This window comes from Geotrypetes seraphini, chromosome 2, assembly GCF_902459505.1.
Source record: "Geotrypetes seraphini chromosome 2, aGeoSer1.1, whole genome shotgun sequence".
Lineage (NCBI taxonomy): Eukaryota > Metazoa > Chordata > Amphibia > Gymnophiona > Dermophiidae > Geotrypetes > Geotrypetes seraphini.
In genome coordinates this window covers 206,073,446-206,087,166 of record NC_047085.1, presented here as the reverse complement: position 1 = coordinate 206,087,166, position 13,721 = coordinate 206,073,446, and the positions used below count along the sequence as shown (strand labels likewise).

At 40.5% G+C, this 13,721-nt stretch overlaps 1 protein-coding gene across 11 annotated transcripts in view; it reads left to right on the top strand.

Annotated features, from left to right (window-relative positions):
- The window catches only part of FARS2 (phenylalanyl-tRNA synthetase 2, mitochondrial), a 732,018-nt gene that overhangs the window by 710,195 nt on the left and 8,102 nt on the right, over window positions 1–13,721 (top strand). The window contains exon 8 of one of the 11 annotated variants that reach the window (XM_033934768.1): window positions 6,547–6,583. The exons of 9 other annotated variants lie outside the window; for them this stretch is intronic. In XM_033934768.1, the coding sequence (XP_033790659.1) occupies window positions 6,547–6,583 (37 nt within the window). Of the gene's footprint in view, window positions 1–6,427; window positions 6,584–13,721 lie in introns of those variants that run through there. One more of the 11 variants, XM_033934767.1, reaches the window with a different exon arrangement.

The window sequence follows — 13,721 nt, the reverse complement described above, 5'->3', positions numbered from 1 at the left end:
CAGCAATAAGTTTATGAGCTTTCCCCAAAAGAAAGACTGCATGTTTCAAGATACAATCAAACCTTGGTTTGTGAGTAACGCGGTTTGCGCGTGTTTTGCAAGACGAGCAAAACATTTGCTAAATTTGTGGCTTGCAAACCGAGCATTGACTCGCTAAAAGAGCTCTCGGCTATGGTGGCCCAGGCGTGGGTACCTTCCTGTGGGTGCCGCAGCCCCTTCAGCGGGGTGGCTTCCTTCCCTTGGGGTCCCTGTGCGGCTGCCCTCCCTCTTCGGGTGATGCCTCTGCCGTTCGTCAGCGCCTCCTGGTTTCCGATTCAAGCTGGCCGCCATCCTGTGCAAGCATGCGCATGACCTCTCAGCTCCCGAGCCAAGCCAGCCGCCACCCTGACAACACGCACGCCACGTGCCAGCATGTACAATGTGGTACCTGTGTGTGGTACCTGCTGCCATGGTGTTAAAGTCTGGAAGACATGAGGAACACTCTGTAAGGGTTACTTACTGTATGTTCACTCGTCCGATTGCTGGTTGGTATCTGTGCCTGGGCAGACTGGATGGACCATTCAGATCTTTGTTGTTATCTACTATGTTCCTTTGTTACTATGATAAAGACCTGAATGGTCCATCCAGTCTGCCCAACCATACATGCTCCATAAAGTAATCATTTAATTTAAATGGTCCTTTTTCTTAGATATTTCTGGGCCACAAACCCAGAGCCCAGAGGTAGTGTGCTTAGGTTCTATCTACTGGAGTCTCCTTCAAAGCTCACTCCTGTCCATCTTAACCATCCCAACCATCAAAGCCCTCCCCAGCCTGTCCTCAAATGAATGTCCATTTATGGGACACAAGACTGCAAGCCTGCCCAGTACTGGCCTTAGTTCCTTCAATGTATACCCATTATTTTCTGATTAGATTTCAAATCTATAGTGCAGACAGGGAAAATGCTAGAGTTATTGATAGGTGTGCATTGAAAGGTGGAGATTAGCAGTGCAGAAACATTTTATGTATCCTGTCTGTTTGTTCACAGTCTGTCTTTAGCCCTGCTGGAAAATAATGAGGAGAGAGAAAATAATAGAAGATCAAATTAGTGTGTGTTAAGATTTTCAGGTTATTAGCGGTCCCATCTGTGGGAATTAAGCCCTAGTATTTTTTTTTTCCTCAGTAGTATATAACATTTAGTAAATAATTTTATAACATACTAATTGTTGCCCCAAATCATTGGGAAATAATCCATTAGCAGACAGGATATTGTATCAATCTTGAGTGCAGGTCTGGGTCTTTTGGGAGCAGCAGTATCAAAGTGGGATGCAGACAGAGGAAAGGCCACTGACAGTCTGGATCTCCAGCATTTCCACAGCTTTATATGATCTAAGTTGCAGTTTGCTATAAATAGTTCACTTATGGAAAAATACAGGGCCTCTTTTACAAAGCCGCGCTAGAGCTGCCCAGCACTAACGGCCCCGAAGCCCATAGAGGTTTAAAGGGCTTCGGGGCTGTTGCCACGCGGCTTTGTAAAAGAGGCAGACAAAGTTTTGGGACCCTGTTGATAATGTTGGCAGGAACAGACTAATATGTACAGTTTGAAAAGTAGCTTTATTTATTTATTTATGTTAACAATTTTTGTACCGTTTACAACTAAATGGTTAACGAAGTGTACATACATAATCTTAAAATGTTAAAAGACATACAAAAGGTCTTAAAATTCATATTTAAAAGATGCTAACGTAACTTTACGTAAAGCACAAATCTTAAAACAAGTAAACATTAATATTGTGTCATGGATCCAGATTAATATTGTAACTGCAGATCACAAACAGCCCATCAAATTTATCAAATAGAAGAATATGACTAAAAGAAAGCGTCAACAAATAACTGTGTTTTGAGTAATTTTCTAAATATACTCTTCTCACAACAGTTCTGTATCTGTCCTACCAGAGAATTCCAAATCATAACTCGAGCGTTTTTGCTAGTATCGACCAACCTTGGATTCTCAGAACGCAAAGATCGGTTTGGAATATAACTAGATATGTTATTTTTAATCAATTCTGGAATATTTCCATACAAAAATTGGTGACAGATCATTTAAACTTTGTATTGTATTCTGAAGGCAACCGGGAAGCCAATGAAGTTTTTGGAGATGAGGCAAAATATGGTCATATCTAGACAAACCCATTATCAAGCTGTACAGTTTTTGCTTGAAGGTTTCTCTTAAAGGTTGGAGAGTCAAAATGAGTAGCTTTTGAGGAGGTCTGCCTCTATAACATTTTCAAATTGTATCTTCAGATTGTGAGGTTTTCTATAATCTGGGTATGAACTAAATCCAAATCCTCTTCCATTCTTCTTCCCAAGGACTATGAAGCGTGGAAACGTAGAAGAAATGGACATTAACTTTCCCACATCTCCAGTTTGTTCTTTGCCCCTTTTTCTATTGTCTCTTTGGATAGCAAGGCAGAGAAAAAAAACAGGGACTCTGAATATGGGAAAGAGTCAGCTACAATCAGCGATAGCAGATTAATGATGGGCATAGATCCAAATGAGAATTTTAAAGCGGATGTGATAGCTGATGAGAAGCCAATAAAGTTTAACTAGGAGAAGGAAGACATAAGGAAAGTGTAGTAAACTGCAAACAAACTGAGCTGCCAAATTCTGTGTTAATTTGAGCTGGTTGTGTTGCTTTTAAGTGAAAGCATGCGAGCAGAGACTTTAATCAAGTCTGGATAAACACTGACTTCCATCGGTGACTGAGAGACAAATGAAGAGAGACAATGTCCAGCGTAAGCCATGCTAAACAGATGAAATGGATTATTTTGGTCTCATTTTATTTTAACCAGAGAATCTATCTGAAGGATGAAAGACTATGACGAAATTGAGTTTCATCCTTTTGGGTCCAATTCAGCCCCTTCTGGTTTTGGGCTAGAAAAAGAATTAGAATGTCAGTAAAACAGGTTTGTTTGAACATCTTATATATATAAAAATAATATTCAGCGGCAATCTGTTACATGTTGCCGTATTCAAAAAAATATCCCAGATGGCCTCAAAAAAGATAGTTGGCCATATAAGTGGCAGCACTGACTTTGTACTTTTCATTACATAGTTCATCTCTGTTCTTGTTACCCCTTCACATCTGTCTTTTGTTCACTTTCTAAGCCTTCTACCCTGAATAAATCTACTCCATGCAACCTTCCTCAGAATAAATATTTGATTTTGTTTCTTATGAATTAAAACCCAACATAGGCCCAACTACACCATGGCAGTGTCCTGTGTGAAGCAGCTGAGTGTGTTAGTACAAACCTCCTGTCAGACTTGATCTTGTGGTCAAGAAAGTCTCCAAGAAGTCCGTCAAAGCTTCCAGGTACAGCCCAGCGCTAAATATCTGGATAGTGCTGTAACTGTTTCAAAGCCCTTTAAATCCCTATGGGCTTTGTTGTGGTTGGCGTGTGGCACTCGCTAACGCTGTTTAGTAGAAATGGGGTCATGGTCATGTTTCATCTGAGCCTGATTCAGATGTATGAAAATAGCTATAGAAGCATAAAAATACAAAAAACAAAGTTATAATCAATACATAAGATTTTTGTAGAATGATGATTTTATCTTCTGAGCAGTTTTCTGATTAGTCTTTTGGAAAGGAAAACTAACTTGGGGTGATTTTCTTTGTACTTTTAAACTTTTATTTTTTTGTAAGATTTTGCTTTCAAAGAACAATAGTAAGTAAAATTCAGTAATTAGGTGCCATCAGAAATACAGAACTGATTCTGCATAAAGCGGCATAAGGTGGACATTTTGCTGTTAGTGTAGAAAACAACAGTGTGAATGCAGAGGAAAAGAGGGTTTTTAGCTTGAAATGTATTGGCTTATTTTCACTCCCTTTTCTTCCTCCTATTAGTGTTTGTGGTGTATTGACATTTGGCCTTTTTGCATTGTTCTATATCTTGGATCTCAAAGTCCCTCCTTGAGGGCCACAATCCAGTCGGGTTTTCAGGCTTTCCCCAGTGAATATGCATGAGATCTATATGCATGTACTGCTTTCAATGCATATTCATTGGGGAAAGCCTGAAAACCCGACTGGATTGCGGCCCTCATGGAGGGACTTTGAGATCCCTGTTCTATACTGTTGAATTAGGTAGTCTCTCTTTCAAGTTCAGAGGTACAATAGGATTGCCAGAGAAAAGAATTCTAGAAAATATGGAATATGCAATGAGGATTCATTTATTTTATTTTATTTTGTAAAGGTTTATTGTTAGCCAGATTTGAAACCTTTTGAAACTTGCTTCTGTTTGTTCATTGCAGCTAGAGTGAAAGGTGGAGCTCTCTCTCTTGAGCTGGTGTCTTTTTTTAAAATTATTATTACCACTGGGTCATGGAAGCATTAGGCTTACCGTATATTTGAGTCCTAGGGTTTTGTAAGGAGCAAACCATTGTGACAGGGAAGCCCCTGTCACATCCAAAAACCCAGCTGTAAAGCCAGCTCTCCCCAAAATAAAGCCTTTACACCAAGCCAAAAGCCAGGCTTTAACCCTGCCAGAGAGAAAAGGCAGGTGGTTCAGCAGCCAGGAATTCAGGCAGGGAGGGCACCTAAAACACAATCTAGCCTCTATTATTCCTTTCCCTGCTCTAAGGAAAAACAAAGAAGGGGGTGGAGTTTGCCACGAGTCTCTGCAGTCAGGTAAGCCTCAAGCAGGAGTCCTGCAGGAGAATAAATTAACCCCAGCTAACTCTAACAAGAGGAGCAAAGCATGGCACACTGAGAGCAGCCCAACCACTTTTTCAAGCCACCAAGAACGTGGAGTTTTCCCAGGCCAGCGAAGGAGAGGAATCCAGCAGCCAGCTAGGTACTTTGAGGACCTAGTTAAACCTTGGGGGAAGGGCTAGAAGTTTTCTCAAACGGAGGAGAAACCTGCCAGGAAACTATCCCAAACACCCAGAGAGGGAGATGGGAGGTGGAGAGTGAAGCAGGGGAATTTATGAAAACAGAAGACTGTGACTATATCCCAAGTGATACAGGGTGGAGTAGGTGTAATGAGGCTGAACCAGATTTAAGTGTGCCAGAGGAATGTATGGAGATATTATTTAAAAGTTATAAGTTGTGACATTCCTCCACTAAAGTAAAGTTTACACAGAGAAGCCTTTACTTAATTAATGCCACAGAAGTAGAATGGTAGCAGTGCCTGTAAGCTTGAACCAGGCTTGTAGCCTTATTAGCAAGGTCCCTAGGTAACAAAAGCTAAAGGACTTTAGAACATTTGGGAGGGCCTGAACAGCTGAGAGCAAAGGGAGGCTTGCTTCCACACAGCCTGCAGAGCAGGGCTGTGAAAGTCCTAGAAGGGAAAAAAGTGCTAATAATAAAAGCAGAAAGAAGTGTTTTTTTAACCTTCTCTTTATGCTATTGTTTGGAGAAGTGCGGGCACTTGAAGTGCCTGAGCAGTGCTGGCCAGGACTGTGGCTTGGAGTAGCCAGCAGCCCCTAAGAGGGGCAATCTAGAATTCTGAGAGATCGAAAAGTCATTTTTGGATTTTTGCTTTTAAAGTGGTGGCAAGGACTGTCCAGTCCATGAACTGTATCTCAGTTAACAGACACTGGAATTATCTAAAGGGAACTGTGTGATAAGTTACGGTGAAAAGCCATTTTGGATTTTCTTTTTCCCCATAATAAACCCACTGAAGTTTGTTTGAACTGAATCCAGTGTCTTGTTTTCCTTTCACCGACCATATAAAAATCTTACCTGTGGTCCAAACTGGGTTTTCCTCCTTGCTCGGGGCTTGGCCCAGCCACACCATGTAGGTGAAAATATCAAGTATTCCATAAGGGCAATTTCTTCCCCATCAGGGGAAACTGATAAGACAGCGCAGAAAAGATAAAAATTCATCATATATCGGAGTCTATTATAAACATCCAGTATCATCTCTAAACCTGTAGATACAGCAGCTAAACTGTCTAATCCTTCAAAATGCCTTAAGCTTCCTCAGATTTTGCAGGCCTTGCATCTGAAGGTTCACAGTAAATTTCTAGCAGCTCTCCCCTGTCCTTTGGGCCACTTTCTGCTGCTGGCCAGCACATTGCAGGGTGCTGTTCATTAATTAGGAAGCACCTGCAACCCACCAGAACCTCTTACTGGTATTAATAAAGGAAGATGGCTGACACAGCTCCTCTGGATTTTTCTGCTGCTCGATTTAGGATTTGTCTGTTTGGGGTTATTTTTCCTAATGAATATTCTATAATTACTTTCTTATCAATGTATGAGCTTATTCTTTTAGAAGGATATATCGCTGAAAGGTCTGAATAGGTAACATTTTAATTTTATTAGTTAGAGAATTTAATTTTGGTTAAGTCTGCTAAGCTGAAATTTTCCCTAGTGGTGCATGGCATGAAAATACAGCAGTCTGCTTCCTCAAGAAAGAGAATCATTTCTAATTTAATTCATTTTTTTCTGCAGACCTGAACCTTGCTTTTGGGTGCCATTGGGAGAGAGGCTAGAATTCTTTGGCACAATGCAAAGCTTTAAATCACAATGCAAGTGACTTTGGATTCAAAAGATTTACCTCCTTTTTTCAGGCAAACAGCACAGGAGTCCGACATTATACACGCTTAGGTAACTTTTCACCCTGTACAGCTTTATAAGTCAGCCAGGCTGAAATATTTCTATGCATTAATCAATTAGATTTTCAGTTCAGTAAGAGCAGTTTTTCATAGATGAATTCACAATGAGCCTGATTTGCCAGTGCTTTTCTTCTACTCTGCCTGTGTAGAGAAATGTTTGATATACAGTATTAGACCCAGTGTATATGTAGTTGAAGCAACTTGGATCACATTATATCAGATATGTGAAGGTAAACACTTTGGTTTCCTCTAGGGACTTCTTTTTCCCAGCTACATACGAGTATTATGTAACACCTGTTGTACTGGGTCAGAGCTAACTCTTCTGAGTGGCACCCTGAGCAGGAGTATTGATAGAGCTCCCCAGAGACCATAGATGCCAAATTTTCAAAATGGTTGACGATGCCAAACACAAATTACCCCTACCTGGACACAAATGAAGGAAGGGAGTTTGCTCAGTATTAAGAACATAAGACCAGCCTTACTAGATCAGACCAATGGTCAATCTAGCCCAGTAAGCCATCCTCACAGTGGCTAATCCAAGCCACTAGTATCGGGCAAAAACCCAAATAGTAGCTCAGCATCACCTTCACCCACAGTGCTGGCTTATATGCCCCAGACCCTTTGGCAATGGTGGTATCTTGCTCACCAGAGAAGTAAGGGACCTTGTGACTTATGGGCAGTGAAAACAGCCATGACAAGGTAGGAGAAGCTATGGAATGTTTTGAAGTGAGCACTTACCTTATGCCAACAGCAGGTGGGGAAGAGGGTGAATTTCTTATCTCCTTCCCAGACATTAGGCTTGGTTCTGACTCCTTGCAGTGCCCCTTCTTGACTGGAACTCTGGCATCTGCCCTACTTTTTCACCCTATCCTAAATCCAGCCAGAAATATAATTTAGTTTATTTTATTTAAAACACTTGTAGCCCGCATATCAACCATCTATGCAGATAACAACGATACATACATAATTAAAACAAAACATTACATACATAATAAAACAGAACAAAGCAGATTATTAAAATAACAACTTATACATGGGCCTTAAAATGAAAAGCCAAGCAATTACAAGATTACAAAGTAAACAAATCTGAAAAGGCAAGTCGAAAAAATAGGCTTTCAAACTTTTCCGAAATGCCAAAAAATCAGAAGTCAGATGGATAGTGAAACAGGGCTTCTACCTCACAACTGAAGATAATGGCCATATGGGATGATTGCTGCAATGGCTGGATAGACTGGTAAGGGGTTTTAGATGGAGGGAGAATGCTTTGGGTTACATCCCCCCAACTAAAAATATGCTGTGTATAACACTTAACAGTTAGCTTTTTGGACAACTTTGTGCAGTAGTTATTTATACCATTGGTCCAGTGGACTGTGCTTAGCACATCTAACACCTCTGAAATACTTCTAATAAATTTCCAGAAGCTAAAATATGTTCAACTCGTCACACATTTAGTATTATAAATAACCCTACAGAACTTAGTGTGAAACTGCTTAATTTACAAAGTCTGTGTCTTCTGAGCTGTTTTCTGATTGGTTATTAGGAAAGGAAAAATAACTGTGGGATGAATGTCTTTGTACATTTTAAATTATTTTTGTAAGATTTTGCTTACACATATTACTGTGCCTCGGCTTCCTTCTGACATTCTGACCTGCGACCAGGAAGTGATGTCAGAAGGGAAGCAAGGCTGGCGCGAGCAGCAGGTGGAAGATGCTGCTCATACTGATGAACGTTGAAAGAGGTACACAGAGGGAGGAGAGGTGCCAGCACCCCTGTGAAAATGGTGCCCATACGCAAGTAAGGCTAGACTCTAATAGGGCACTGGTCTTTGACCTAAGAGCCGCCGTGTGAGCGGACTGCTGGGCACGATGGACCACTGGTCTGACCCAGCAGCGGCAATTCTTATGCTCCCTCACCACCGTTGCTATGCCACTGACATACTAACAATAATAAAATAATTAGTGGCCTTATTAGAAATATTGTACTGATTCTGCATGTTCAAGCATCATTAGGCAGGCAGTATCCTTAATGCAGATAAACAATGGTGAGACTACAAAGGAAAAGGAGATACTTTATCTAAAAATGTGATATTTAATTTAATTCCCTGTTCCTCCTCCTGTTGGCAAATGTGATATATGAACAGTTAGCCTCACTGCATTATGATAGTGATTGACTTGTAATCTTTGATGTGTGTGCAAGTCATAGTTGTTCTATTTTATGTATGTTACTATTTGTAAAGCCGCCTAGGAATAGGCGGTTGAGAAATCGTTTAAATAAATATGTATTCTGTTTTTCGCATTCAGTGGCACAATAATAGGGTTACCAGATTTTCCGGAACTAAAGTCCGGACCCAATGGCCCCGCTCCCAGGCCTGCCCAGTTCCACCTGTCCCTACCTAGTTCTGCCCCAGTCATGCCACGCCCCCTCACCCTGTTCACTTGTCGGAAGGGCATCTACGCATGCGCTAGTGTGACGCAGTGAGGTCATTGTGCTGCATCCACGCAAGCGCAGATGCTGTCCCAAAGTTGTTCCTAGCTGGAAGCTTTTCAAAACCTGGATAAAGTGTCGGGTTTTGAAAAGCCATCCAGAGGCCCGCACATGTCCGGGGAAATCTAGACATCTGGTAACCCTACACAATAGGATCCCTGGAAATAACAATTCTCGAAAATATATTGTCCACCAGTTTAAGGAAAGGCGCCTGTTTCTTTGCCTATGTCTTTCTAAAATACTAGCACAAATCCTGCAGGTATTATGCCAGCTCAAATGGACAGTCGGCCCTTTGTATGTGCGGAATCCACATTCGCGGATTCAATCAAATGCAGACCCAACTTCAGTTCTCTCTCTCTCAGATCCCCCATACCCATTGTACCTTTGCATCCAGTCCAGCCCTGCAGCAACAGTAGCAGCCATACTCAAAGCCTGCACTGGGCCTTTCCCTATGACCCAGCCTGCCCAGGAAGTTGCATCAGAAGGGGCATGCCAGGTCAGAAGGAATGGCCTGCTGGAGGCCACAGCTTTTGAATTGGATTACTGCTGTTGCTGTAAAGGTACACTAGATGAAGAGGATGTGAGAGCAAGCTGCAAGATGCCAGACCATGTTGGGGGGGGGGAGACGAAGGAAGGGAGTTAAAAGAAATCAAGCATTCACAGATTTTAGTATCTTGGGGGGGGGGAGGGGGGTTCTGGAAACAACCCCCCCAAGGATACAGAGGACCATCTATACAGACATAAGGGTGATGAAACAAATTTTATAAAATACTTAAGTAAATTGCAACCTCACCCACATTCTGCTCAAATTCTGCCCCTGAGCACACCTACTTAATAAGTATGCACCACCTGTATTTTAAGCATGATTTCATTCTATAAGAATTCAATCTAAGATACTAACTTTTAGTTTATAAAATATTGTATGGCAAATTACCAGCTTCTCTTGCTGCTACTATGAAATTTAGTCTAGCTAGGTCCCTATATTTTTCACAGAAAGGTCTTCTTGAAGTAATGTCTTTCAAACATATGACATGAGAAGTCCTGGTCATCTATTTTTGATGTGCTGGACCAACATTATGGAACTCATTATCAACAGAGTTGAGGTTATTACCTGGGCCCCCTTTTATCAAGCTGCAGTACAGCGTTTTAGCATGGGCCAGCAAGTTAAATGCTCCAACGCTCATTCAAGTCCTATGATCATCGGAGCATTTACTTTGCTGGCTTGTTCTTAAACACTCAACTTCTTCAGCTTGATGAACGGGGGCTCTAATTATTTGACTTTAAGAAGATCATTGAAGGTTTTTCTTTTCAGAAGACAGTACAAAATATTTTATAATTGTTTTTTGGGGTACTTTGCTTTCCAGTCTGTTGATATTGGATACTTTAACACTTCAGATGTGTTTTTTGTTGATATTTTTTTCCTCATATGTTACTGATTATTTTATTGTTGTACAGTTTTATGTTTATTTTACAGTTAGGGACATTTAAAAAAAACTAAGACGTCCAAAAAATGTCATAAATCGGCACTTGAACATTTTTCTTGCCAAAATATCCAAGTTTCAATTTTCAAAACTGTCTTTCTGGATTTCTGGTGAGGTGATCCAGCCATGTGCATCCAAAACTAAAGGGAGGCATGTTCTGGGTGGGCTTTGTTCATGCTTAAACTTGGACATCTTATGACGATAATCAAACATTTCCCAAGATGTCCTGGACAGAACTTAGACATCTGTAGCTGTTTTAAAAGCATCTAAGTGCCAAAAAGGTACCAAAACTGGCCAAATAACCACTGGAGGGATTAAATAATCACACTTCCCATTCCCCCAGTGGTCATTGACCCCCCCCTCCCACCCACCCCCAAAATCTGAATGAAACAGTACATGCCTGTCTTTAAAACAGCAGCATATGATATGGGAAAGCCTAGTAGAGCAACACACAGGTGTCTTAAGTATAGCTTGATAGGTGGGCTAGTGAGCCATAGAGAGGAGGACCCAGGCCCATAAGCCACTCTAGCCACTACATTTATGGTAGAAAGTGTGAGGCCACAAAAACCTACCAAAATCCTATTATACTGGGGTGGTAGACAGATGGGTATAGTAGATTTGGTGATAGTTTTGAAGGGATCACTGTAACTTATAAGGGGGTTCTGTTGAGATGTACCCCTGACACCCTTTAGATGAAGTTCACAGCAGTGCCCTCTATGATGCCACACTGCTCTGATGGAATGTCTGTGTGGCCAGTCCATTACAATGCTGGACCCCCATGTCCAAATGGACTGGGTTTGGATGTTTTGTGCTTTGATGTTTCTGTGGTTGAAAATAACGAACAAAGTTAGATGTTCTAAAGTTGGACGTCCCCCTTGCCATAGGAACATACTGCAGTGTTATATGTCCATATTCTGGCTTTATAAAATCGATATTTGGACATCATTGCAGTATGGATGTTTCAGTGCCATTTTTCAGATGTCCAAAACATGAATAAAACTTTTAAAATAAGCACTAAAATGACATCCATAAACTTTCAAGTCTCGAGTGAGGGTTGAGGCTTGTCATTCATGAGTAAACCTCAGGATAAAAGCTACTTTCAACTGTATGGGCGACTCCATAAATGAAGCAACTAAAGATTTTTGAGAAAAATGGATCGTAAAAATCAAGCATCATGATTATTTAAAAAGGCAAACTCATTTTCCCTTATACTACCCTTGACCAATGTTCCCTCTAAGCTGTGCACTTGTGCGCGCACACAAATTAAAATAGCGCGCACAAAAAAATAAATTTTTGCCTAAAATGATTTTCACTGCTAAAATGAAATGTTGCAGAAGACCAGCTGTTCCGATTTCCCATTTATCACATTTATTGAAGCGCTATAAAATAAATTTTAAGTCATTAATGTGATTCCGTTATCTTTGGCAGTTGAACTTGACCCATAGGTGCCCATAGGGCCATAGCCTATGGCCCATAGGATATGAAGCACTTCCGATTCTTTGACTTCCTGAAATTCCGCCATATTGTTTATTTTGTGGAATCGTAATGTGCAGCGTGGTACTGTGGTTGTATAACTGTATTCGTTTATTAAATTGCAACCAGATATAACTCTTAAAATGTCTAAACCGTGATTGGTGAAAAGTGTAAAACGCAAGAGAGCTGCAACAGCTTTTAGGTCTGAATGGCTTGAAGAAATTGTTGAAACGGAGACACTGGAATCTCGAAATACAATGCGTGTTCGACTGTGTGAAATATTTATCTATGACGAAGATGATGGAGTTGTGTGTTGTTATTGTCAAGATGCCAAAACAACTGGAAAATTCTCTACTGGAAAAATATGGGATGATGTTTGGAAATTGAACTTTCTGAAACGCCATCTATCAAGTAAATCTCATACCGACAATATTAGGAAACTCAGAAGTAAAAATCCGAATTTAAGAGGGGGACTGGTTAACATGTTGCTTGAAAGCCCAACCAAAAAAGAAAACAGGCAAATTAGTAATGAACGGAAGCGTTCCAGTCCTGATGAAATTAAGGTTCTTGTCGACAGTGTTGTGCTGGCCATTAAGATGAATATCTCAATGCTCTCTGTTCAAGATATCAATGAGCACATGGCAAAGTATGTTAGTATACCTGATAACTGGAGAAGCAAAAACTATGCGTTTGAATTTCTTGGAATTATCAATGGCATCATGCAAGATGATCTTATGGCAGACATTAAATTAGCAACGTATCATACGTTAGCTGTTGATGAAAGCACAGACATTTCTGTCAACAAGTACTTAATACTCTATTTTAAGTATCGGCCAGTCAATTCAAATGAGTATAGGACATCATTTGGTGGGATGCTACAGTTGGAAGCATGTGATGCAATATCAATAGTAACAGCAATTAGGGAATTGTAAAGGAAACATGAACTTGACCTGAATAAAATGGTTATGTTCACCTCTGATGGTGCCTCTCTTATGTTGGGCAAAATAGATGGTGTTGCAGCACAGCTGAGAAAAGACATTCCACATTTAGTGCAGCAACATAGTGTTGCACATCGGGAAGATTTGGGACTTTCTGATTCATGGAAAGAAGTAAAACTGATGAAAGAAGTAGAAACTGTAATGAGAACTGTGTACACGGTGTTCTGTCGGTCTTCTACTAAACGATGCAAATTTCAAGAAATAGCAGATGCATCTGAATGTTAATCAATTGCTTTCAGACCTCTGAACGAAGTGCGCTGGTTATCTAGACACTTTGCACTTAAAGCAATTATTCGAAATTATGATCCCCTGTTAAAATATTTTGAAGAAGACAGAGATAATGATCCTATTGCAAAGTACTGCTATAAGAAGCTGAACAGAGAACAATTTCATATTACACTTGAAGTTTTGAATGATGTCTTATCAGAACTGGCTTCCTTAACCATGGCATTTCAAAAACGTGGTTTGACACCATTGGAAGCTTATCATCTTGCACAGGGTAAATTGAACAAACTTCGAATGCAATACTTAGCCAACAAGGTTAAGTGGAGTGATAAAGTCAACAGTCTTCTTGACAACAGGATGAGGTCTGGAGAAAAAGTTTCAGTGGATACTAATTCCATATTAACCTTCATCAACATCCTATGTTTGCATCTGGGTGAAAGATTTCCTGAAAATGAAGTTGAGGAATGGT